The sequence below is a fragment of the Lygodium microphyllum genome, chromosome 8 (genome assembly GCF_053477565.2).
Source record: "Lygodium microphyllum isolate KBCC chromosome 8, Lygodium_microphyllum_v1.1.10, whole genome shotgun sequence".
In the NCBI taxonomy this organism is placed as follows: domain Eukaryota; kingdom Viridiplantae; phylum Streptophyta; class Polypodiopsida; order Schizaeales; family Lygodiaceae; genus Lygodium; species Lygodium microphyllum.
The window spans coordinates 47,805,083-47,829,840 of record NC_141142.1 but is presented as its reverse complement, the minus strand read 5'-3'; the positions used below and the strand labels follow the sequence as shown (position 1 = coordinate 47,829,840).

Below are 24,758 nucleotides of genomic sequence, written 5' to 3'. Positions count from 1 at the left end.
TGTGCTGTGCTCACAAGATGTCATGGGGTCAAGGTATCTTTTGCACATGTGATGAGATGCCGATTCATCTATTCATCTCTTGCCTTGTAGCAAGACAAATTTGGAGCTTTGTTTCCTGTGTGTGGACTTGTCACCTCTGTGACTCGCTAATGGACGCTTGCCTGTTCTTTGGTCTTGGGCAAGATGCGTTCGTTGTCCACTTTGTAGTGAGATCATCCCTTGGCACATTTGGCGCACTTGCAATGTCTTCATTTTTGATTTGGCCTTAGGTATTTGTGGTCATGTGGCCCATGTTCAAGGGTGGTTGTTATCGCAGATCTCTTCAATGGTTTTGGTGGACATTGTCCTCCTCGATGTGGCTGCTCCTTGGCCCGATATTGTTCTCTCTACTTCAAGTGCTGCCTACAAGATATTTGTGTGCTATGTTTTGGTAGCCTTTTGGCTTGACTTGCAATTGCTGGGATTTTCATGGTTTTTAATGGCTGGTCGGAAGGCCTGATGTAAATACTTTCATTTGATTTAAGCTTCTTCATTTAAAAAAAAGAAAAGCTATTAGTTTCTTTATTCACAGGAATGTATTTGGTATTCAATGCAGAAAGTGAAATGGGCCACATTTATACAATGCCTTGTAATTGGATAAGCCATGAGGTCATGTGGAAAGTGGTATGAACTGCATGTCTAGAGAAGAATTGCTGAACTGCATGTGGAAAATGGTATGAAGTGCATGTCTAGAGAAGAATTGCTGAACGAGCAGCCAGAGTATGGGATGGAAGCAAATGGATCACAATCAGGGTTGCAAGTAACAGAGATTAGTAATAGAACCGGTCCATCGAAAGGATGTGGAGAGGTTTTTGATTCAACAGAGATGGAAGTTGTTAAGATAGGCTATAAAGACTGCTGGGACAGGGACAGGGACAGTTACAACGACAGGGACAGGGACAGGGACAGGGACAGGGACAGGGACAGGGTCAGGGATAGGGACAGGGAGATGGACAGGGACAGGGATCGCAGGGACAGGAGTTGGGACAGGGACAGGAACAGGGATGGGGAAAAGGACAGGGACAGGGAATGGGACTGGAACCGGGACAGGGATATAGATAGGGACAGGGAGAGACATGAAGCAACAGGGGGCGGTTTGTGGAGGGATAAAGAAACAAGCAGGGGAAGGATGCCTTCTGAAAGATATCAGAATGATGAAAAAGCACAGGAAAATGGAGGGTCGCAAAAAGATCGTTGCTTAGAGAGGCAGGAAAGGAAATCTAATTCAGTCAGGCAGAATGGCACTTCTCGTAGAAGGGAACGGTCAAGATCACCTGGTGAGGTTCATGAGAGATCAAAAAGGTTACGGGCGAATGATCTGGAGGGGAGAAGTAGAACCTCCTCTGCAAGAAGATTCAATATTTTAGTAGACAGGACAAGAAGTGACAGAAAGCGTGAAAGGGAAAACTGCTGGGAAAGGGATCAAGAGAAAATGTATGTGCAAAGGGACAGAAGTGGAAGAATAGTCTATCGACGTGGATTTCGAGATTTTGAGCTGGAAAGATCTGAAAGAGAAAAGCGCAAGAAAGAAAGGGAAAAGGAGCATGGTTCAGTCAACGACTTAGAGAGTACATTGGATCAAAGAAAGGGGAAACTTGCAGAAGAACAGGCTCGAAAGTATCAGCTGGAAGTACTTGAGCAAGCCAAAGTAAAGAACACCATTGCATTTTTGGAGACAGGAGCTGGAAAAACTCTTATTGCAGTTCTTCTGATGAAAAGCAAGTACAAACAAATGCGAGATCAAAGTAAGAAAATGCTCGCTGTATTTCTGGTACCTAAAGTGCCACTAGTTTACCAGGTATGATGTTACTTTAAATTCAATCATGTCTGTCATGTTGTTTGAGTGGCTAGAGAGAGGTCTTTGAGGCAGAAGAGGCTTATTCATGCACTTCTTAGACCTGTCAGTATTGGCAACCTTTTTTTGGTTTGCCTTTACAAATTCTACTTTTCTTCTCTTTATGACATGCTCCTCATTTTTACAAACTCTGTGAGACTCTGTATTTCATTGTATTTTTCTGCTTTTCACAACTTGTACTTCGGTGTGGTTTGTAATGGATTCAACCTTTCTTCTTTTTCATAAATAAGGATAGGTTTTCTAAGTATAGAGAAAGGGTTTTAAAGCCAAGGTTACAAATTACTTTGAGTTTGGCTAAGCTGTTTACTCTGCCTGTGGTATACAATCAAAGTCCCTAGCTTTGTTTGAAGCTTGTAAGCTGCATCAAGTTTTTGAAATATCCTTCACCTTAACTTGAAAGCCATAGCTATTGAATATCAAATGGCATGTTACTTTCTTTCTGATTGAGTAGTCTGAAGAAAGAGGTGCATCATCTAGCCTTGAGCTCAAGTTGTGAGATGTTGTTGAACTGCTATTTTGATGTGCCTTGGTTGGAAGCATGTTGAAAACTTTGGAGGATTCCTAACATTGACTCTTAACAGTTCTGTTTGTTCTGTCACACCTGTAGTACCCTTTCACATTGGTCAAATCCCTGCTACTCCTTTGTTTCATGTAGTAATTCTGTAATTCTTTTAGTGTGCATAAATCTTTGACATCTATGCATGGGTGGGAGAGGTGTGCTATTGCCCTTGAGACTTAGAGCATTGCAAGCCTTGTCCAAATTCTAAGGTCTTTGTGACTTATATCAAATAATCCACTGCACTATATAGTGTGATTTCTCCGTATTGATGTCCAAAAGAAGCTGTTCACCTTGCATGTACTTAGCATACTCCATTGCATCATTGATACTTTTAAGTAGAATGTTTTAAATAAAGACAGACCTGAATTTTTGCAAGGGGGGTCCTCCCCTTCAAAAACTAGGCATGTGAGCCATGGTCACACGGAATGAGACTCCTTTTTGGAATGAGGATCCAAAATATTTGGAATGCCATGCCCCTGTGATATATTGACAAACTTGCAGCATAAGAGGATACAAGGCCCAAAACATAAAACTATTTCAATATAGCATTGCACAACACTCTCGTATGATTAAGGACGATTTAAGTTTAGAATTTCATCCCCATACACCTTAAGAGAGCTTCATCTCACTATGCATGTTTGTAGAACAGGAATGGCAACAAGAACATTGTGTTCCCCAAATTTGTAAGCCATGAAACCGACTTTCATGTGACTATGATGTGAGCAAGGTAAGATCCATGCTCAGATTGCTCTATTCGTGGATAGGAGAGGTTATAAATCGAATGAAACAATGGAGCTTGATTGCATTGGGATTGTCCTCCTTGGTGAACCGATTGAGGAGGAGGAGAATTAAGTGTTCTAGTGGCAAGAGAGCGTAGATTTACTTGATCACAGCATGTGAACATAGTGTGTCCAACTAATTGTGCTCCCAAAAAGGCTTGAAACCACCACCTCGTTGTTAAGAGCTCAAGCTTATACTACAAGGACATCAACTTTGGGATGGCTTTGTAACATCTGATGGCAAGAAAAACAGCTTTATTGACCTTAATGTAGTTACTTTAACAGTACTTGTGAGCTAGAGTGTTTATGTGATTGAGGTGAGGTGGCACATTTGTGGCTTAATCATGAAGAAGACTATTCTAGGCAGATTGAGATAGAGTAAAGGGTTGTGACAAAGAGGATGGTTAGGTGACTTTGTGGATTTAAAGTGAAAGTTCATACTTGGGCTATCAGAGCGTGTCCCTCTCCATGGAGTTCCATTCACCATAGCATGTGGGTCACCTAGTATCAGAGCCACGTAGGATTGGATTGTGCTGCTATCGCCATCTCCATATGCTTGCATGTGCCATTGCTACAGCTCCTTCATTGTTGAAAGGGAAGATGGTTGCATCTGTACATGCCTGCCTCAACTCTAGTGATGCCGCCCTTGATGCCAACAGTGTGACGCGTGCACACACCACCAATAATGCTGTCTACTCAGCAGGAGCAGGAGATTCTATTAGGAGCTATATTTTTTGGGGGGATTGTAACCACTTACCGCATGACCTTTGAGTTGATCTCGAAAGCTTTTTTCGTGTGTTTGGTCTATGGTCATGTGTCTAGTGCCTTCGAGTCACATTGGCTTTTGATTAGCCTTTGAGCCATGCGCATACACCTCTAAACCATGTCTTACATCGGGTCCTTGAGCTTGTCAATAGACCGTCATGACCATCCTCATGTTGCACCTCTCTCATTTATGTATCTCCTTTTCTAGAATCATTGTACAGGATTAGACAGTGCCTCCTTGATAAGACCTTCCGTTTTTTCTTTTCCATCTATCACTATCAATCTATCTTTCAGCTTGTGTATACTTGCAAGTTCTCTCTCTCTCTCTCTCTCTCCCCCCCCCTCTTCCTCTCTCTCTCCCTCACCTCCGTGGAGTTCCATTCACGATAGCTTGTTGGTCACACATGTGAGCTTCTCCAACAGACACTACTTGACTGTCACCATTGTGAGTTTTCATGGAGGATTGGAATGGGTTGAGCAAGAGCGTTTGCCAACCTTTGCTCATGTTTTAGCTACTTTCAATCTTTTTTCATGGGGTGCCACCTTGATGTGCCCATACGTCTTCTACGACTATTCATTTCCCTTCAGATGGTCTTTGCATCTCTCGGCAAGAAGAAACATGCAATGATGTTGAAGAATTCGACCATTCGGAAGTTCAATGGCAAGCACAATGTTAAGCTTGTCTATCCTTGGGTGAAGGAGGTGGATAGGTATTAGTACCCTTGGCTCGAGGTGAAACTAGCTTGCTGTCCATGGTCTGAGCCTTGGTTGTCCAAGGTCAAGCTTGTTGTGCGGAAGGTGTAGAAGACGTCTTATTCTTCTTGCGTTTGCTGTCCTTCTTCGGAGCATTCATAAAGTGGGTAAATTGAGGATCCTTTGCGAATTCAATAAAGACATTTGCTGTTGTTCTCATTCGATTCTTGAATTGATCATCCAATTCCTCTTCACTTTGCTAGTCATTAGTCTCCTTATGCCCTGAAGGCCGCGCATCTTGCCCAACAACAACATTTTCAGCTTGCTCTCCATGGTTTAAGCCTTGTTGTCCAAGGTCAGGCATTGCATTTCTTTCATTTCCATGTGAATGTTTATATTGAGAGGCATCACCATTGCTTGAGTCCATCTCATTGTATGAAAACATATTGTTGTAATTTCTCAGCTAAGAGTAAAAATCAACACTAGCATAAAGCTTTGGCTTGCGATTAGGTACCTTGGGCCCACCAAATCAAGGGATTGAGTGGTATCCTGGCAATAGAACCATGAAACCAGCCTTTTTTCTGTGGATGGGTGGTAATTCCCTGATTACAACCTAGTTGTAGCAGCAATATTTATTATAAAACGGAGAAATGCAAATCAACTTACAATCTTGGACATTGGACACCCTGTTGGCCCCGAAATTGGCACCTCTTTCAGTATTTCTTTAACTTAGTTAAATAAGAAGTTGATGTACAATGGGATTTTTCCAAGCCCTTTTAGTATTCCAACTCCCCTTGCTATCCAAAATAACTAGCAAGTCTTCAATTTGATTTCTTCCTTGATTCAGGCAGTCAATTGGCTTCACTTGCTTTGATGGAGATGGAAAATGTCCCAAAATCATTGATTTGCTGGTCCCTTCACTTGAATTTGATTGAAAACAGCTTCAGCCTTGGTGAATCCAAGTCTTGGAACTTCTAATTTCTAGCACTCTTCTCAAAGTTGCTACTAAATTCTAATTTCTATTGCATATTAGGGTTTATAGCAAGGAAATCTGAAATTTCTCAGCCTATGGTGATCTCAATGCTGTAATCTTTGAAGCAAGGTTATAGAAAGGTCGGGAGATGAGAGAGAATGTTGAGCAAAGAGAGAATTTAGACTTTCTTGACAAAGAACTGAAGGAAATTAGTCATTTACTGCTGCTGCCTTGTCTCAATAGCTTGTAGATGCAAAGAATTGAAAAAAATCAATCATTTACTACTGCTGCCTTGTCTCAATAGCTTGTAAATGCTATCACTTGCTGTTGGTTGGTCTTCTCCTGTCCCTGGCTGCCTCAGAAGATCCTCCAATGGCTGTAGATTAGATGAGTAACATCTCATTCCTCTCTCTTGTAGGCTGAATGCACTAAAATTTGGTTCTCTCCAGTCTCTAAAGACGTTTTTTAGTCTTGCATGGGCATTTTTGACAAGTGGCAACCTTGCTAAATGGTTTTTCCAGTACTATCCATAGTTAAATATTAATTTTCAGTCTTTAGATATTCAAAATTAATCTAATAATTATTTCAATGTCCAAAAAAATAATATGACTATCCAATATTTAAATTGGCTAGGCAATTTCCATTTCTGAGTGTCTTTGCGCTATCTTTGACTATTAGATTGGTGTCAGGTACCATTAAACGCCACTTCTCTAGTGTCACCAACTGGCACTTACGGCCACATAAATGATCTAGACCAATAATTGGCACCAGATACTACCAAGTATATGTGCGACATAACTTATATCAACTTTTATCTTTGACATCTCGTGATTTTCTCAGGCCCCAAGCTTGTAAATTTACTCTAACCCCAGTTGCACCCCACATGTGAAACATTTACTTAACCATGTGATTAAGAATTAATCCACATGCTAAGTGAGGTTTCAAAAATACATGTCCTCATAATAGCCCTCCCTTTGGAAATCCTTACAATTGTTCTCCATTGCACTGCCAGATGCATCAAAAGCAAAACAGTGGAATGTAATTTCCACAAGGCATCATAGTCAACATAACATTGCGCATTGTTGCCCAACCATTCCATCTGCCCAACACATGCTGAAAATTACCAACCAATCATAACATAACATAAAACTCACAAAGAATCTCAAAAACATTGCTAGATTGTCATGTAACATATCTATTTCTCATGAGCTCAACTCATCTGGCAAAACCAAACCATACCATAGTATAACTAAGCATAAACCATAGCTAAAACGTCAATGGCATCTTAACATATGCCTTGTCCATGGAACCACATGTAAACCATTGAAAATTGAGCATAATCTGATCACTTGATGATCTAAGAAGAACTGATTATAAATTGCTGCAAATGTGATCCCAAATTGATAATAAACTCATTGCCAAAACTGACTAGTAATTAATGCAAAAACTGATGCAAAATTGATCCCAAGGGTGACCATAAACGTTTTGAAGCTAATAAAAACCCGAGCTGAAATTGATCAGAAATTTTGTCTCAAAATCAAGGTAAAATTCATACCAAATTGATCACAAGCTAATGCAAAAGTATATTTCTAGTGCTCGGGTGAGGCTCATACATCTCACAGTGACTAGTACACTAAGTAGTGACCTCATGGGTCATGGCAAACATACTGTTAGCACAGTACCTTGGATGCATGTTGAATACATCTGAGATTCACCACATATGAGAGCTATCCATAACTGGAGGAGGGGAAGTACTACCTTCCCCTTCAGCATCAGGCAATACTCCGGATCATTGCTCTGCTGAACTTGACAGAGTCTGAACTAAAGTCGGTTCTAATTGAAAGGCATCTAGGTAAAGTTGCAACAATTGAGGATGGTTTGCCAAGTTATTCTCTTTCATCCATTTGGTATCCATTGGTAAATAATTATGAAAATTCACCAAACATCTCCTGGAAACTTTACCTTTGGCCTTTCTTTTTCTATGTGCCAAAATTTGCTTAGGTACCAAAATCTCATTGAGCTCCTTAACCTCAGGCTGAATTTCAACAGACATATCCTCTGGCACATCGCCATGAAAAAGCCTTAACAAACTGACATGAAAGGCATTATGTATTTGCCAATGTGGAGGTAATTTCAGTCAATATGCCACCTCGCTAATCTTCTCCAACACCTGGAAGGGCCCATAGTATCTCATACTCAACTTCAGATATAATCTCTCTCTTCCTTTCATCTTTTTCAGCCTTGTCTTTTCAAAACACAGCAATACATAATCACCCTCTGTAAACTACAAAGCATGTTTGTGGGGATCAATTGTTCTCTTTTGCTTTTCTTGCGAACTTTGAAGTGCACATTTCATCTTTGTAAAGGCTGCATCTAAGTTTTTTACATAACGATCAATTTTAAAGATCTTATCCTTAGTTTGGAGAATAGGTAGTAACTTCTTGCCACCCTCAACCATCTCAAATGGAGATTTTCCCATGGAACCATGCATTGTGTTGTTGTAAGCAAACTTAACCAAGGGAAAATGTTGCTTTCATTGTGTCTTGTGGTTTGAAATATAGCACCTCAAAAGATGTAACACTATGAAATTTGCTTTCTCAAACTGACCATTTGTTTGCGGATGGAAGGATTACGAGAATTTCAGTGTGGTACCCATATTCTCAAACAACCCCTTCCAAAATAAACAGGTCATCCGAGGGTCTCGATCACTAACGATTGACTTTGGCATACCACGATACTTAAAGATGTGCTGCAAAAAGCATCGTGCCATACAATCAGTCTTTATTTTCTTCCTCATCGAAATACAATGGGCTTGTTCACTAAACCTGCAAATGATAGTCTATATCCAATCATTCCTCATAGGTGTCTTAGAAAGCGCAAAGATAAAGTTCATTACAATGCGTCTCCCAAGGCCTATCGGAAATAGGCAAGGGTTGCAACAAACTCGGGATCTTTTGCCTATGATACTTTACCTTTTGATATACGATGTATGTCTTAACAAACTATTCTACATCATGTCTCAAAGAGGGCCAATAAAATAAACGCTCCACTACCTTCATCGTGGCATCAACACCTTTGTGTTATGCATATGGAGGAGTATGACTTTTAGTGATGACTCTGGATCTCAACTACTTTGTGACACACAATCGTCCATGCATCATTAGAAATCCATCTCTTAGCACAAAGTGTTCATGCCTTTGGCCATTGTAAAGCTGATCATAAGCATTAGCAAAGTTCGAATCAACAACACGTTTCTCTTTCATGGCATCCAACTTAGTGTGATAAACCATTCCGATGGCTAAAATTTGTGGCTTACGTGATAGTGCATCAACTACAACATTCTTTGTACCATCAATATGTACAATCTGAAAGCGAAACATAGAGAGAAAATTTGCCCATCTTATATGCTTCTCTGACAACTTTGTTTGCGTTAGAAAGTACTTCAAAGTTTGATGGTTTGTTAGCACTATAAAATCACCCCTCAGAAAACAATGTTTTCACATAGATAGCACATGGATTACAAGCAAATAGACATGCAAATTCTTCTTTGCACCGTGGAGAATTCGACTCTCATAAGTTATAACATAGCCATTCTGCATAAGAACAACTCCACTGTTATTACCACATGTATCACATTGAACTACAAATGACTTTCTTAGATTGGACAAGACAAGCACATGATTTGAAGTCATCTTTTTCTTGAACTTTTCAAATGTTGAAATTTCCGTTGCTGTCCATGTAAATGGCACATCTTTCTTTTGCAAAGCATGCAATGGAGATGCAATTTCAGCAAACTCGCGTACATACTTCTTATAGTAAGAACATAAACCCACAAAGCTGCGAATCTCATGTACATTTCTCAAAGGTGGCCATGATTGTATTGTCTCAACCTTTGTAGGGTCCATACGAATACCATTAGCCAATACAATATGCCCCAAAAAGTGGATTTCATGCAATAATAATTCACTTTTCTTGTCATTGATAACCAGTCTATGCTCATGCAGTTCATGGAACACAATGTCAAGTGCCTTCTATACTATGCCTCATTCTTTGAATAGACAGTCATGGCACCAAAGAAACTATCCACAAATCCTCTATGTGGCCTAAATATGCGATCCATCATCTGTTAAAAGTGGCAAGAGCATTCGTAAGTCCAAACGGCATAATAAGAAATACAATCCAAAAGATGTCCTGAAAGTTGTCTCAGGCATATTTTCTAGTCTAAGCATATATGATGATACCCACTTTTAAAATCTATATGGTTGGATATGGCTGCCCCTTGGAATCTATCCATAACATCATCAATACGAGGAATCAGAAAGTGATTCTTTATTGTGATCTTGTTTAGAGCACGATAATCAATGTACATATGCCATGAACCATCCTTTTTCTATACTAAAAGCATTGGAGCTCAAAAAGGAGATGAGCAGGGATAAATCAATCCTTTTTCTAATAGCTCATTCACCTTGTTGGGATAAAGGCCCGGTTTAACCCTCATGTATAGTACACGCACATTGTACATGTGAATGCACCCTTACGTGCCCTAAGTATAAATGCATTTTATTCTTTGTGTACGAACACATTGTTGGTACACTCTTATCGAATCGTATTTGACTCTGCTCTTACTCTCTCCAGCCATCACACTCTCACGCTCACTTCTCCTCAAATTTCTGTCACTCTCAGTTGAGCTCCAACAACTAGTATCAGAGCTTACGGTATAAGATCGTTAGGCGTGCAGGGACTCGATTGGAGTTCGTGACTAAACTGGAGTTGAGCGACTACGCTGCTGACCAGCGTGACTAGTCTCCACCAAGGGACGGCATCCAACAGGCGGGTGTGGACTATCGCAAACAGTCGATCAAGTGGCGTGTGTGGCGACCAAGCGTGGGCAACTTGGCAGGGTCAATGGGAGCTGGCAACGGGCAAAAGCGACGACTGGCGGATAGCGTGCAACAGGCGTGGACAATCAGACAGGTGTCACGTGAGGTTGCAACATGCGTGACGAGATGGGCAATGGAAGACGGGTTCAACGCGTGGTGAGAAGACACCAGTTGCCAGGTTGCAACCCAGGCTGGCAGGTTGAGGGTTTAGGGTTTAGGTCGCAAATTTGGCCGGAAAAATTGGGCTTCTCCTGGATTTGACATTGCTTAAGTCTGTCAGTGGTTTGGAAGTGAAAAATTGTAGACATTGCGTGTGGTAACCTCAATTAATTTGGGGATATTGCCAAATTAATCAAAATTTTGCTATTTTGAGGAAAATTTCTTGACATTGGATCCCAGAAATCTGGGGCTTTTCATGTATTGGCAAAATTTTGCTCAGCTAGGCTAGATTGGTTAACATTTATGCAAATTTGGACTTGAAATTTTGGGGATTTGTGCAAAATTTGGTAAATTTCTACAATTTTTGCCCGTGTGGTGGCACTAATGTCTGATGCAGATTGGGCCAAAGTAAGTAAAAAGGCTGTGGCTTACATAAAGATGGGTGTCACTGATGATATCTTCACAAACATTGAGGGTTTAGATACAGGTTATGCAATATGGGAAAAGCTGAAAACTACCTATGAGATCACCACACCTGTTAATCAGGTGCATTTAATGAGCAAGTTGGTGAATATGCAACTGGATGAGTCAAAGCTTGCAACTGAGCACTTGAGTGCATTTACAAGGATTCTAAATCAGCTCAAAGATGCAAATTTGGACTTTGATGATAAGTTGAGGGCGATTTTTTTAATCATGACACTGTTTGACCCTTGGGAAACCTTGGTGGTTTCACTCAGCAATAACCCAATCTCTCACATGGTGGGGTGAGGGGTTCTATCTTGAATGAAGAAATTAGACGTATGTCTAGTGGAGAAGGCAATAACTCAGCTTATAATGTAAGAGATAGGGCTGAAAAGAAAAATGCAAATGCAGGATAGAGAAACGGAAGCAAGAGCAAACGAAAGGAAAATAGTGAGATTACTTGCTATCACTGTGGTTGGAAGGGCCTTAAGAAACCTAATTGCAAGTATTACAAGAAGGAACAAGAGAGAAAGAAGAATGCAGGAGATAAAAAGAAGGAAGATAAGATAGATGCATTTGAGGCAATAAAAGGCAAATGTGGCCTCTAGTATGGTCATAGAGGAGGTTTCATATACAGAGGTTGATGTATTATGTGCCGTTGATTATGATGCCCTTGTATATTACTTGTAGGATATGCAAATTACCTAGGTTGATGTGATTGAAGCACTTTTGTCAGTTGATGATGGTGTCACTTAGTCTTGGATTGTAGACTTTGGTGCCTCTTTCCATGAAATTCCTTGCTTGGAGTGTTTTGCTATGTTTAATATAGGCAGTTATGGAAAGGTGTATCTTGGAAATAACCATGCTTGCAGCATTGATGGGATTGACACTATACACTTGTGTTTAGACAATGGTCAAGAGCTTGTGTTGAAAGATGTTAGATATGTGCTTGGCATTAAAAAGAGTTTACTATCTGTTGGTAGCTTGACTTGCATGGCTATACCACATTGTTTGGTGGTGGTTTGTGGAAAGTGAAAAAGGGTTCCATGTTGATTGCAAAAGGAACCAAGAAGGGCACTTTGTATTGTTTGCACTATAAAGCCTTGAATGGCAAGTTTCTTGTAGTTGCTGAAATTTGCAGCCACTTGGAGTTATGACATAAGAGATTAGGCTATATGAGCCAAAAAGAACTTGATGTCCTTACCTCTCTGAAGAGAGTTGATGGAAAAGGCTCTAAACTTGACTTTTGGAGAGCAAATAAAAAATTCCTTTTACTTTGGTGTCTCTCGTAAGTCCAATATCTTGGACTTGGTGTATTCTGATGTATGTAGTATGCCCGTGAAATCATTGGGTGGTGCTGCATATTTTGTCTCCTTTATCGATGACTGTTCCAAGAAGATTTGGGTATACTTGTTGAAAAAGATAAGTGAAGTGTTTACTGTTTTTAAAACTTTTCATGCATTTGTGACCACTCAGAGAGGTAGAAAGTTGAAATGGTTGAGAATTGATAATGGGGGTGAGTTCACATCGATTGAATTCATGTCCTTTTGTGACTTGCATGGTATTAAGAGGGAGCTTACAGCCCCTTATAGTCCTTCTTCAAATGGGGTGGCTGAAAGATATAATAGGATTTTATGTGAAAGAGTGCAATACATGCTGTCCACTGCTAATCTCCCTCATTAATTTTGGGGAGAGGCACTCGAAACTGCGGTTCACATTTGCAACCGCTCTCCAAACAAGTCTTTAAATAATGGCATCCCTGACGAGGTTTGGTCTGGCAAATTGGCCTCATAGGACCATTTATGCATATTTGGTTGTGATGCTTTTGTGCATGCTAGGGATGAGCTGAGGAACAAACTTGACCCAAAATCCACCAAAGGCATTTAATGGGCTATGGTGATGAGGGTGAATTTGGCTACAGAGTGTGGTTACCTCAGTCCAAGAAAATTATTCGCAGCCGTAATGCTGTGTTTAATGAGGCAAAATTGCTGAAAGGTACTTTAGCCTCTAATGAAGGTATGAAAAAGGTGAAGTTTCAGAGTTTGCAGCCACCTATTACTTCAGAAAATGAGCCTCATGGTGCTGTACCACAGGCTGAAATTGATGATCAGCAGTTATTTTTGAGCTAGATGATGATGGACAGCAAATAGGAGCACAAGGAGGTCACGAACAGCAAGATAGGCTTGCTGATTATGAAAATGCAGGTTCTGGTAATGAAAATGAAGGTGCTGTACAGCTTGAACAACATGCTGAAAATGGCTTACAACAGCCAATAAATGCTGAAAATTATATAGCTCCAAATGTAGACCCAATTCTTGAAAACGTCGACCATTGGGTATGCAGGTCTACACGCGTAAGAGGGAAACCACATAGGTTTGACTCTTCCTTGCATTATGTGATGCTTACAGATGAGGGTGAGCCTCTTACATAAAAAGAGGCTAAGTCATGTGAGTTCAGCAGTAAGTGGGAGCTAGCTATGCATAGCTATGCAGGAAGAGATTAAATCTCTATATGCAAATGATACTTGGGATTTTGTGTCCCTACCCAAGGGAAGGAAGCCACTTCCAAACAAATGGGTGTATAAAGTAAAGACAGTTGATGGGAAACCCATGTACAAGGCAAGGCTAGTTTCCAAAGGGTATGTACAAAAGGAAGGGATTGACTTCCAAGAGGTCTTTTTACCTGTTGTGAAGATGACCACTCTACGTGTGCTTTTTGCTCTCACTGCTATATTGGACTCGGAGCTGTATCAAATGGATGTAAAAACAACTTTCTTGCATGGTGACATTGATGAGAAAATCTACATGAAACAGCCCGAGGGCTTTGTAGTTCCTTGAAAAGCACAAATGGTGTGTAAGCTAAAACGTAGCTTGTATGGGCTGAAGCAAGCACCATGACAATGGTACAAAAAGTTTGACACTTTTATTCTATCTCATGAGTTTACATGCAGCCATGCAGATCATTGCCTGTACATGAAAAAGGATACAGATGGCAGCCCCATCATACTTGTTTTGTATGTGGATGATATGTTGCTAGCTGGGAAAATAAAGATTAGCTTGGATGCTCTCAAAAATCAGCTGAAATCAGCCTTCTCCATGAAAGATTTGGGGAATGCAGAGCATATTTTGGGCATGAGGATTTGTAGAGATAGAATGCAGAAATTGCTATTTTTATCTCAAGAAAAGTACATTGAAAAGATAGTAGATAGATTTAACATGGCTGAAGCTAAGCCTTTTGGGGTACCCTTACCTCCTTATCTTAAGCTTAGCAAAGGCAACGGCCCAAAAGAATGACGTGGAAGCAAATGCTATGAAGGGAGTCCCTTATGTATCAGCTTGTGGCTCTCTTATGTATGCTATGGTTGCTACTCGTCTAGACATTGTTGATGTAGTGAGAGTTGTTAGCAAGTTTATGTCAAATCCTGACAAAACACACTGGGAGGTTGTCAAGTGTATTCTTCAATATCTAAAGGGTACACAAAGAAAGTGTATTTTCTATAGGCAAGGTGCACTTAGTTTGTAGGGTTATTGTGGTGCAGACATGGTAGGTGACTTGGACACTCGTAGGTCCACCAACGGGTATGTCTTCACAGTTGCTGGTGGGGTTGTATCTTGGTGCTCCATGTTACAGCACATCGTTGTACTCAGTACCACTAAAGCTGAATATATATTAGCTACTGAAGCTTCTTAGAAAGCTATATGTTTGAGCAGACTTGTAGAGGGTCTTGGCATGTCTATGGGTACTGCAGTTTTGGGATGTGATAGCCAGAGTACTGTGTATCTGACTAAGAATGCCATGTATCATTCACACACAAAGCATATAGATATGCGATATCACTTCATTAGACAGATTTTGGAGGATGGTCAAATCACATTGACCAAGATCAGAACACAAGATAACCCTGCAGATATTCTCACTAAAGGTCTAAGTAAAGCTCAGTTCGAGCATTGCATACGACTAGTGGGAGTTGGCTAGAGGTTCACATCAGACCTTTAAGTGGGAGGTTGTTGGGATAAAGGCCCGGTTTAACCTCCATGTATAGTATACGCACATTATACATGTACCAACACATTATTGGTACACTCTTATCGAATTGTACTTGACTTTGCTCTCTCTCTCTCTCTCTCTCTCTCTCACTCTCTCTCCAGCCGTCACACTCACATTCACTCCTCCTTGAACTTCTTCACTCTTAGATGAGCTCCAATACACCTAACTCATAATCTTCTCCTACTGGGCTACACCGACTCTGCCTGGCTTATTAGGTGGACTTCTTCTAGGGATAAGATCTATGCCATGATCTTTTGGCCTTTGAGGTAATAATTGCCTTGGAAGTAACTGAGAGAAGCAATCAACATACATTATTAGAAATGATATGGGATCCTGTTGTGACTTATACATGTTCCCAACATTCTCACTATCATCTTTATCCTTAGTAAAAACCAAGTATGTTGAAAGACGATTTTTCATTACTTTAGAAATGGCACCTGTAGATACAACGACAGATTATCTTTCAATTTTACATAAATTGTAAGTACCTTTTCCTTATGCTAAATAGTGATATTTTTTGTATGAGGATTAATCATTGCATGCATGCAATGACACCATGGCATACATCACAACCCTCAAGCGGAGCAACGAAGAACTCTTCGCTGTCCAGATATCCCTATATATGCAACCCAAGCTTTGTATGGCCTTTACATGCCATTCGAACTTCTCCCATAGGTCCCATCTCCTGCTCTCTGATGCCTAGACAGGCTGCCATGTCAACAAAGATGAAGTTGGCTTGTGCACCATTATCAAAGAAAATCAATATATGCTAATCCCTTATTTTGCCCCATGCTCTGCATAACTTAGTAGCATCATCATTGGGCTGATTACTAACAACATCGGGCACCGATCCCAGAGATGTTTTGGGCTTATTTTCTTTAGAATCTATTTGATTTTCTGATTTTCCAGATTGTTGTCTATCGGGATAGTCCTTTGTAATGTGACCCTCCTATCCATAAATAAAACATTTATTTGCAGCTATCAATTTCCTACATTGTGCCAATGTTTTCGAGCCCATTTTTTGCTGTTTGGGCCTCTTTTTAGGTCGATATTTAGATTTGCCCATTTTCTTAGCCTTAAATAACTTTTTATTTAGCTTCTCCCTACTCTCTAGGAAGTAGGAATCCTTCCCATGTAACAAAGCATCGGTTGTAGCAGCAGTTTCTATGAGTTGAGACATGCTAGACATGTGGATTTAATGTAAAAATCCATGATTCCTTGATATCCCAATGCTGTCCACCAAGTGTAGCCATATAGCATACCACAACTGTTGCTGCAAATGCTATGTCATGGCTATTGGCTATCATGGCATACTTCAAATTTCCCAACCATTCCATATGCATAAGGAATCTTGGCTATCTCGGCCTTTTTCTCATCAGACTAGAGACAATCGGTTTGACTAACCTTTACATGAGAAGGTAAAGAATAGCCAATAGGCTTAGCATCTTGTAGGTGAAACTGCTCAAGGACCTTTTGGATGTACTCCTTTTGTGAGAAGTAAGGAGCTCCTTAAAGCGATCGCAGGTAATGCGTATCCCAAGAATATGTGAGACATGTCCGATGTCCTTCATCTCAAAGCTCTTCTTGAGTTGACTTTTCAAGGCATCCAACTTACCATAAGCACTCCCAACAATGAATTTATCATCTACATAAAGTACTAAACTCATAAGGATACCATTACAAGCCTTCTTTGTATATAAAAACGGATCCATATCATCACTATGGAAATATCCCTAAGAATGCATAAATGCATCAAACTTGTGGTACCATTCCCTAGGTGCATACTTAAGTCCATCCATAATTAAATTGGCTAGGCCATTTGCAATTTGGAGTGGTTCTCAATCTCTATTCACCCTTAGATTGGCATTAATTAATTAAATAGTGCTAGTCCCTAACATCACTATTGACACTTATTAGCTAAACAATTGTGCTAGGGTCAAAGCTGACACCAATTGACCCCCAAAGCCCAACTGGCATAACTTTTCACAACTTTTGCCTTTGACACCCATTGCATCCTTGGGGCCCTTGACCTATTACCATGAAATAGCTGCCATGTGCATCACATGTGCTAAACAAGCTTGCACATTTGATAATTAATCAAATGTTATCGGCAACATTAAAGCCTGTCAAAATTTCACGTCCCCGTGACATACCTCCCCCTTGAAAACCTTGCAATTGTTCTCGATTGCATTGCGTTGTGCCAAAGGAAAAGCATACTGCACTGGATGTTCCATAAGGCATCATAGTCACAACATTAGCCACTATTGTCCAACCATGCCACATAACCCCAAAGCTTGCTGAAAATTTCCAGCTAGCATAAACATCAAATAACTCTGAGAATTAGCCCGAATTGTTGCTCGAAATCCATTGGATGCACCATTACTCGTGTTTCTCAACTGTTCTAACTCCACAACCATAGTAAGGCATATTCTCAGCTTAAACCATGGCTGATATTATCAATGGCATTTAATTGCATGCAGCTGTCCATGGAACCAGCTCATAACCATTGAAAACTGAGCATAATCTGATCATAAACTGATCACTTGCTGATTTGAGAACTGATCACTTACTGCTACAAATGTGACCTCAAATTGATTAGTAATCAATGCAAAAACTGATGCAAAACTGGTCCCAAAAGTGGCCATAAATAGTTCTCAAACTGATTGAAAACCAAGCTGAAATTGATCACTCAAACTGATTAGCACTCGATGCAAAAACTGATCCCAAAAGTGACCATAAATAGTTCTCAAACTGATTGAAGTTGATCAGAATTTGGTCTCAACATTGAGGCAAAAACTCATTTCCATTGATCATGAACTGATCCCAAATTGATGTAAAAGTATAGTCTTAGAGCCATGGTAACAAGCAAACTTATCTACATACATCTCACAATGACTAGCATACTAAGTAGTGACCTCATGGTAGAGATACTATCAACACAGTACCTTGGATGCATGCTTAATACATTCAAGATCCATTATATACAAGAGTTATCCACAACTGAAGGAGTGGAAGTGCTATCTTTTCCCTTGAGTATTAGGCAATATTGTAGATCCTTGCTCCGTTGAATCTAAGTTTGCTCGAATTGAAGTCGGCTCTAATTGAAAGGCATTTGCGTAAAGTTGCAACAATTGAGGATGGTCTGCCAAGTCATCATGTCCCATCCTTTTTGCATCTATTGGCGAATAATTTTAAAACTTCACCAAATATCTCTTGGAAACTTTATCTTTGACATTTCTTTACTTATGTGCAAAGATTCATGGGTACCAAGATCTCATCTAGCTCCTCAGCCTCATGCCAAGTTTCAATAGACATATCCTTTGGCTCATCACCATGAAAAGGCCTCAACAGAGATGAAAGGCATTGTGTATCAGCCAATGTGGAGGTGATTTCAGCCGATATGTCATATTGTTGATCTTCTCCAACACCTAGAAGGGCCCATAGTATCTTGTACTCAACTTCGGATACAACCTTTCTCTTCCTTTCATCTTTTTTAGCCTTGTCTTTTCAAAACACAGCAATACATAATCGCTCTCTGCAAATTGCAAAGCACGTCTATGGTGATTACCTGCCTTCTTTTGCTTTTCTTGTGATCTCTGAAGTGCATATCTTATCTTTGCATAGACTCTATCCAAGTTTTCCACATAACAATGAGCCTCAAAGATCTTGTCCTTAGTTTGCAAGATAGGTGGTACCTTCCTGCCATCCTCAACTACCTCAAACGGAGCTTTACCAATGGAACTATGCACTGTATTGTTGTAAGCAAACTCAACCAATGGCAAATACTGCTCCCACTGTGTCTTGTGGTTTGAAACATAGCGCTTTAAAAGATCTAACGATGTAGAATTTGCTTTCTCAGACTAACCATTTGTCTGCCGATGGAAGAATGATGAGAATTTCAGCACGGTACCCATATTCTTAAATAACCCCTTCCTAAATAAACAAGTCATCCAAGGGCCTTGATCACTAAGGATGGAGTTTGACATACCATGATACTTAAAGAGATGTTGCAGAAACAAGCGTGCCATATGATTAGCCTTTATTTTGTTCCTCATCCGAATGATTTTGGCCTATTTGCTAAACTTGCAAGCACTTCTTAACCTTGTCCACTATTTCCAATTGGTGCTTTGGGTTAGGGTATGGGTATTCCCCAACCTTGGCACTCCCCTTCTCTGTGGTTTTAGGCACTGAAGTCTCAGCCTCTACATCTGCCACTTGCTTCCCTTTTGTTAGTGTGGTCACGCTGTTTGTTTTTAGTATCACTTTGGCATTGACCCTCTTTTTCTTTCTTCAACGGGTCTTCTTTCCTATTGAGGCTGCATCTAGGTTACTGGGTCCTAGCAATGAAATGTTGGCCTGCTTCGTTTATGCCCTAGTCATGACGTTCAGCGAGATAGAAGTGGCCTCAGCATCCACTGTTTCGACTCCAAACAGCCCCAAGGGTATGGAAGGTATGATGGTTGAGCTAGTGGATGGTTTCTGCTTGGGACATTCGGCATATAAGTGAGTAGTCCTTATCTCATCATTCCTTGTAGGTGTCCTAGGAAGTTTAAGAATATAGTCCATTGCAATGCTTTGCTAAGGTCTATTAAGAATAGGCAAGGGTTGCAACAAGCCCAACATCTTTTGCCTATCATGCTCTATCTTCCCATATATGATACATGTCGTGATAAATTGCTCTATATCATGTCTCAAAGCTGGCCAATAAAAGAAATGCTCCATTGCCTTGACTGTGGCATCAACATCATTATGTCCTGCATACGGAGGAGCATGACTTTCAGTGATAACTCTAGGCCTCAATTGCTTCGCAACTCATAGTCGTCCAAGCATCATAAAAAATCCATCTCTTAGCACAAAGTGCTCATGCCTTTACACATTGCACAACTGATCATAAACATTAGCAAAGTACGAATCAACAACATATTGCTCTTTTATGGCATCCAACTCAATGTGATAAATCATGATGGCTGAACTTTGTGGCTTACAATGACAGTGCATCAACCATAGCATTCTTTTTACCATCAATATATACAATCTAAAATGAAACATAGAGATAAATTTTCCCATCTCATATGTTTTTCTGATAACTTTGCCTGAGTCGAAAGTTACCTTAAAGTTTGATTTCCATTTGCATTGTAATATCAGCCCCCAACAAATAAAGTTTCCATGTAGACAGTGCATGAATTACAGCCCCATCCTCTCTCTCTTTGATCTCAGTTTTTAAGGTCAGGAGAGTTCCTCAAGAAGTGTGGTCGGGCAAGCCATCTTCGTATATATACTTGAGAGTGTTTGGCTGCAAGGCATTTGTGCACATATTCAAAGAACAACACAGCAAATTGGAGCCAAAGTCTTTAATGCATTTTCCTGGGATATCATGATGAGGGAGAAATGGGGTATAAGTTATGGGATCCTGAGAAAATGAAAATTATACGTAGCAATGATGTGATCTTCTCTTAGGAAAATGCATTTACAGAACTTTGGCTCCAATTTGTTGCGTTGTTCTTTGCGTATGTGTACAAATGCCTTGCAGCCGAACACTCACAAGTGTGTATATGAAGGTGGCTTGCTCGACCACACTTCTTGAGGAACTATTGAGTTTCATATATGGATGTAATGGTAGTGGCACCATAGTAGCAAGGGAACACCATTCCACCCCCTTGGGAACGTGGGAACGCGTTCCACACCAAAAAAATGTCAAAGGAATAGGGGAATACTGCAGGGGAACGCCTATGAAGGGGGAACGGCCGGGGGAACGTGGGTAATGTGGTGGGGAATGTGGGGGAATGCTACGGGGAACGCCTATGAAGCAGGAACGTGAAGGGGAATGTTGATGCTGCTGTTCCCCAAAGGGGAATGTTGAAAAAGTGATAGGTGCTGTTGCCGAAAGTGACCCACGAGCTGTCTAGATTGTGGCGATTGGTGTGCAAACTGTCGGGAGCAGGGCGGGGAACGTGAAGGGGAATGTGGATGCTGCTGTTCCCCAAAGGGTAATGTTGAAAAAGTGATGGGTGCTGTTGCCGAAAGTGACCCACGAGCTGTTTGGATTGTGGCGATTGGTGTGCAAACTGTCGGGAGTAGGGCGTTGTGTGCTGCGACTCGCATGCATTGTTTCAACCTCTAGGTAAGAGAAAATTGTCCGTTGGACTGCAGTCTCCTCTCTCTCTTTCTCTCCCCCATTTCAGAATAATTACAGCTCTCTCTCTCTCTCTCTCTCTATCTTAGCTTTGTTTTTATAGCACTCTCTCTCCTCTCTCTCTCTCTCTCAACAAGCTTAGAGCCTCATATTTTATTGTTTACAGCTATTGGCCTTTTCTTTTACTAATTACAACTCTCTCTCTCTCTCTCTCTCTAAAACAACTTTATTTTCACAATAGTCTCTTTCTCTCTCTCAAAACAGGCTGAGTCTCATGGAGGATCGACTAATGCTTTTGATTCCTGAATTTGTAGAAGTCATAGCTTCGTAGGGATCAAAGCTTTTGGGCAATAAGCGATCTCAGCCTAGTTGGTGGGATGAGGTTGAGAAAGTGGACCATTATGCATCAAAGGGAGGTGCAATGAAATGGAAATGCAAAAGGTGTGAGCCATTGAAAACAGGAGGATCCAATCGTGTGAAGCAACACTTATGTCATGTTGACATTGGAGGCCAAATAAATTTTTGCCCAAATACCACACCGGAAATGCGAAGGTAGCTCTTAGAAAAGTACCCAAGTGAAGAAGACAAAGCATGTGCAAGGAAAAAGCAAGCAATTGATGCATATTTTTTTAGCGGACAAGCTGATGATATAGTCATGGGTGATGGAGCCATGCATGGGGGACTTTGAACTTTTGCATCCTCAAAATCCCATCATGGAAAATGTAGCAAGCAATAAAACTTGGGAACAACTTGGGATCCTCGTAAAAAGGACAGGGTGGATGGAGTTGTGGCGGGGTTTTTCTACCATGATCATGTCGCATTCAATGCTATAAGATCTCCCACTTCCTTAAGATGGTCCAAGAGATTGCAAAGTATGGTCAAACCTATAAGCCTCCGTCATATGAGACACTGCGTACCACTTTGTTGCAAAAGGAAAAGGTTGCAATTGAATGTGCTTTGGCAACTATGCAAGAAAGTTGGGTGAAGAATGGTGTCTCTTTGATAGCAGATGGGTGGAGTGATACTCGAAAACGGTCCATCCATGGGATGGTTGCTTATTCTTAAGGAAAAATGCAATTCATTTTCTCATATGATGCCTCAAGTACAGGAAAAAGTGCAGATCAGCTTGTGGAGGAATGGGCGGAAGGTGTTGAAAAAGTTGGGGCTGAAAATGTAATCCAGTCCATTGCTGATGGCGAGGCAACAAATAGGGCAGCAGGTATGAGACTTGAGGAGAGATATCTGCACATCACATTCAGCCCATGCTTTGCTCATTGTTTGAGCAATTTGTTGAAAGACATTGGTAGCTTGTCATGGATTGATCCCTTCATCCAAAAGGGCAAGGATATAATTAGTTTCATCCAAAGCCATGAGTTCATTCATAGTGAGTTCCATAGGAGATGACCTAAAAAAGATATCTTAAAGTACTTTGAGACACGCTTTGGCTATAACTTTCTTATGACAAAGAGACTTGAGAAGGTAAGCTTACCCTTGAAGCAATTGGTGGTAAGTAATGAGTGGATGGGATGGGCTACTTCTAGATCAAGGGCTGGTATAGCAGTGGAGAACATCATACAAGATCATGCATTTTGGAATGAATTGAAAAGCATCAATATTGTCATGAAGCCAATCATGCGCTTGATGTGAATTGCAGATGGATGAGAGCCATGCATTGGAAAGGTCTATGAGAGGGCAGATCGCTTGATTGAGAAGCTAGGACAGCTTGGTTTGGATGATGCCAAGTATCAAGAAGTCTGAGATTTATGTGAGGCAAGATGGAATGCTTATGACTCATCTATGCATGCAGCAACATATGTATTAGATTCAAAGTTCCAAGGGTGTGGTCAAGAGAAGGATGAAGAGGTAATGCGGGGTTGGGACATAGTGCTTTCTAGGTTGGTTCCCATTAATACTAAGAGAAGATTGGTGAAATATCAGCTTGGTTTTTATAAAAACAAGTTAGGAAGGTTTGGGTCAACTGATGCACAAATAGATTAGTTTAAGATTGGGGTTTCCTTGTGGTGGGAAGATTATGGGGCACGTACACCTGAGCTTCAAACATTGGCAATGCGGATTTTGTCTCAAGGTGCAAGCCCATTGAGCAACTATGGAGTGTATTTGGAAATGTTGCATCTAAAAAGCGGAATAGGTTTGGGACAAAACAAGTGAATGACTTGATATTTGTCAGTGCAAACTTGCATTCGCTTGCTAATGTGGCTTCCCTCAAGGCAGAAAAGTTTATAGCTCTTGATGAAGAAGAGTTCTCTGATGATGAGGATGGGAAGACACATATGCCTACACATATGGTTGATGATCAAGATGCTTTGGAACTTGCAAATGCTGATTTTGATGATGATATGGCTTTCTTAGACAATGTGGATGATAGTCTTTTGGATAGTCTTGTTGCTAGTGGCAACTATGTATGATCCAATGGTTACTTTGAGAGACTTTCAAATTCCAAGTTGCCATATTTTATCAACTATACTTGTTACTTGATGCTTCTTGACTCTTTTATGTAGTATAATCCTAGATTATCATCTATTTTGGATCTTATAAGTCCTGCAATTTCAATGTAACCATCCTTTCATCTATGAAAAAGTGTTGGGAATAAAGGCCCTCGTGCCTTTAAATGTGCTCAGGTGTGAACACACCCTTAGCACTTGTACTTACACATATATATATCTATCTAAAAACCTAAAGGTACACTCGTCATTGTACCTAGAAACGTGCTCACTCTTTGCTATTTCTCTCTCTCACACTCTGTCTCTTCGCCACTAAGGAACACCCACTGTCTTGATCTTCATGCCCCTCCCGGTCTCTACAAACTGGTATCAAAGCCATCAGGTTCTGTGCGCTTCTTGAGATTTGACGAGACCAGCAATTAGCTAGAGTTCTTGGCAGCCTGTGTGTTGGGCTGAGGCAGAAGACCACGTGCGCTGAGGGCGAGTTGAGGAGTAGACGTCAGGTTGCAGAGTGGGTTGTCTAGACAGTAGACAATCGATGGCGTGAATCAATTAGTGTGTGACGGGCAGCAGTTGATATGCGACAACAGGCATTGACTTGGCAGGCAGTGGGTAGCTGCAGTCGTGACGTGTAGCAGCGGGCAGCCGTGACCAGGAGACGACTAACACTGACCGGCGTTGACAACGTGACAGGGTGCCAAGCTGCATAGGCGCTGACGAGTTCAGTAGCAAGCAGCCTGCATGACGCAGTTGCTGACAGCCTCCACACGCGACACGATAGCAAGTACCAGGTGGCGAACTACATGGTAGGTCCGTTGACCCATCGTTCAACCTTTATTTTTTCAAAAATTCCTTTTTCATTTGTGAAATTTTGCCTCTAACATTTGGGGTTTTCCATGTATATGCAAAAATTGGGCTGAAATATACCCAATTTCTCGACATTGATGCACAT

The 24,758-nt window shown here is 40.8% G+C and overlaps 1 protein-coding gene and 1 pseudogene across 3 annotated transcripts in view; both read left to right on the top strand.

The window, feature by feature from the left end:
• Positions 1 to 1,003: 1,003 nt before the first annotated feature.
• DCL1 (dicer-like 1) overlaps positions 1,004 to 24,758 on the top strand; it is a 119,484-nt gene continuing 95,729 nt past the window's right edge. For 2 of the 3 annotated variants that reach the window (XM_087682899.1, XM_087682898.1), the window contains exon 1: positions 1,004 to 1,837. In XM_087682899.1, coding sequence (XP_087539025.1) covers positions 1,169 to 1,837 — 669 coding nt within the window. In that variant the 5' untranslated portion in view covers positions 1,004 to 1,168. The remainder of the gene's footprint in view (positions 1,838 to 24,758) is intronic. The other variant, XM_087682897.1, reaches the window with a different exon arrangement.
• On the top strand, positions 19,590 to 23,770 carry LOC148032251 (uncharacterized; annotated as a pseudogene).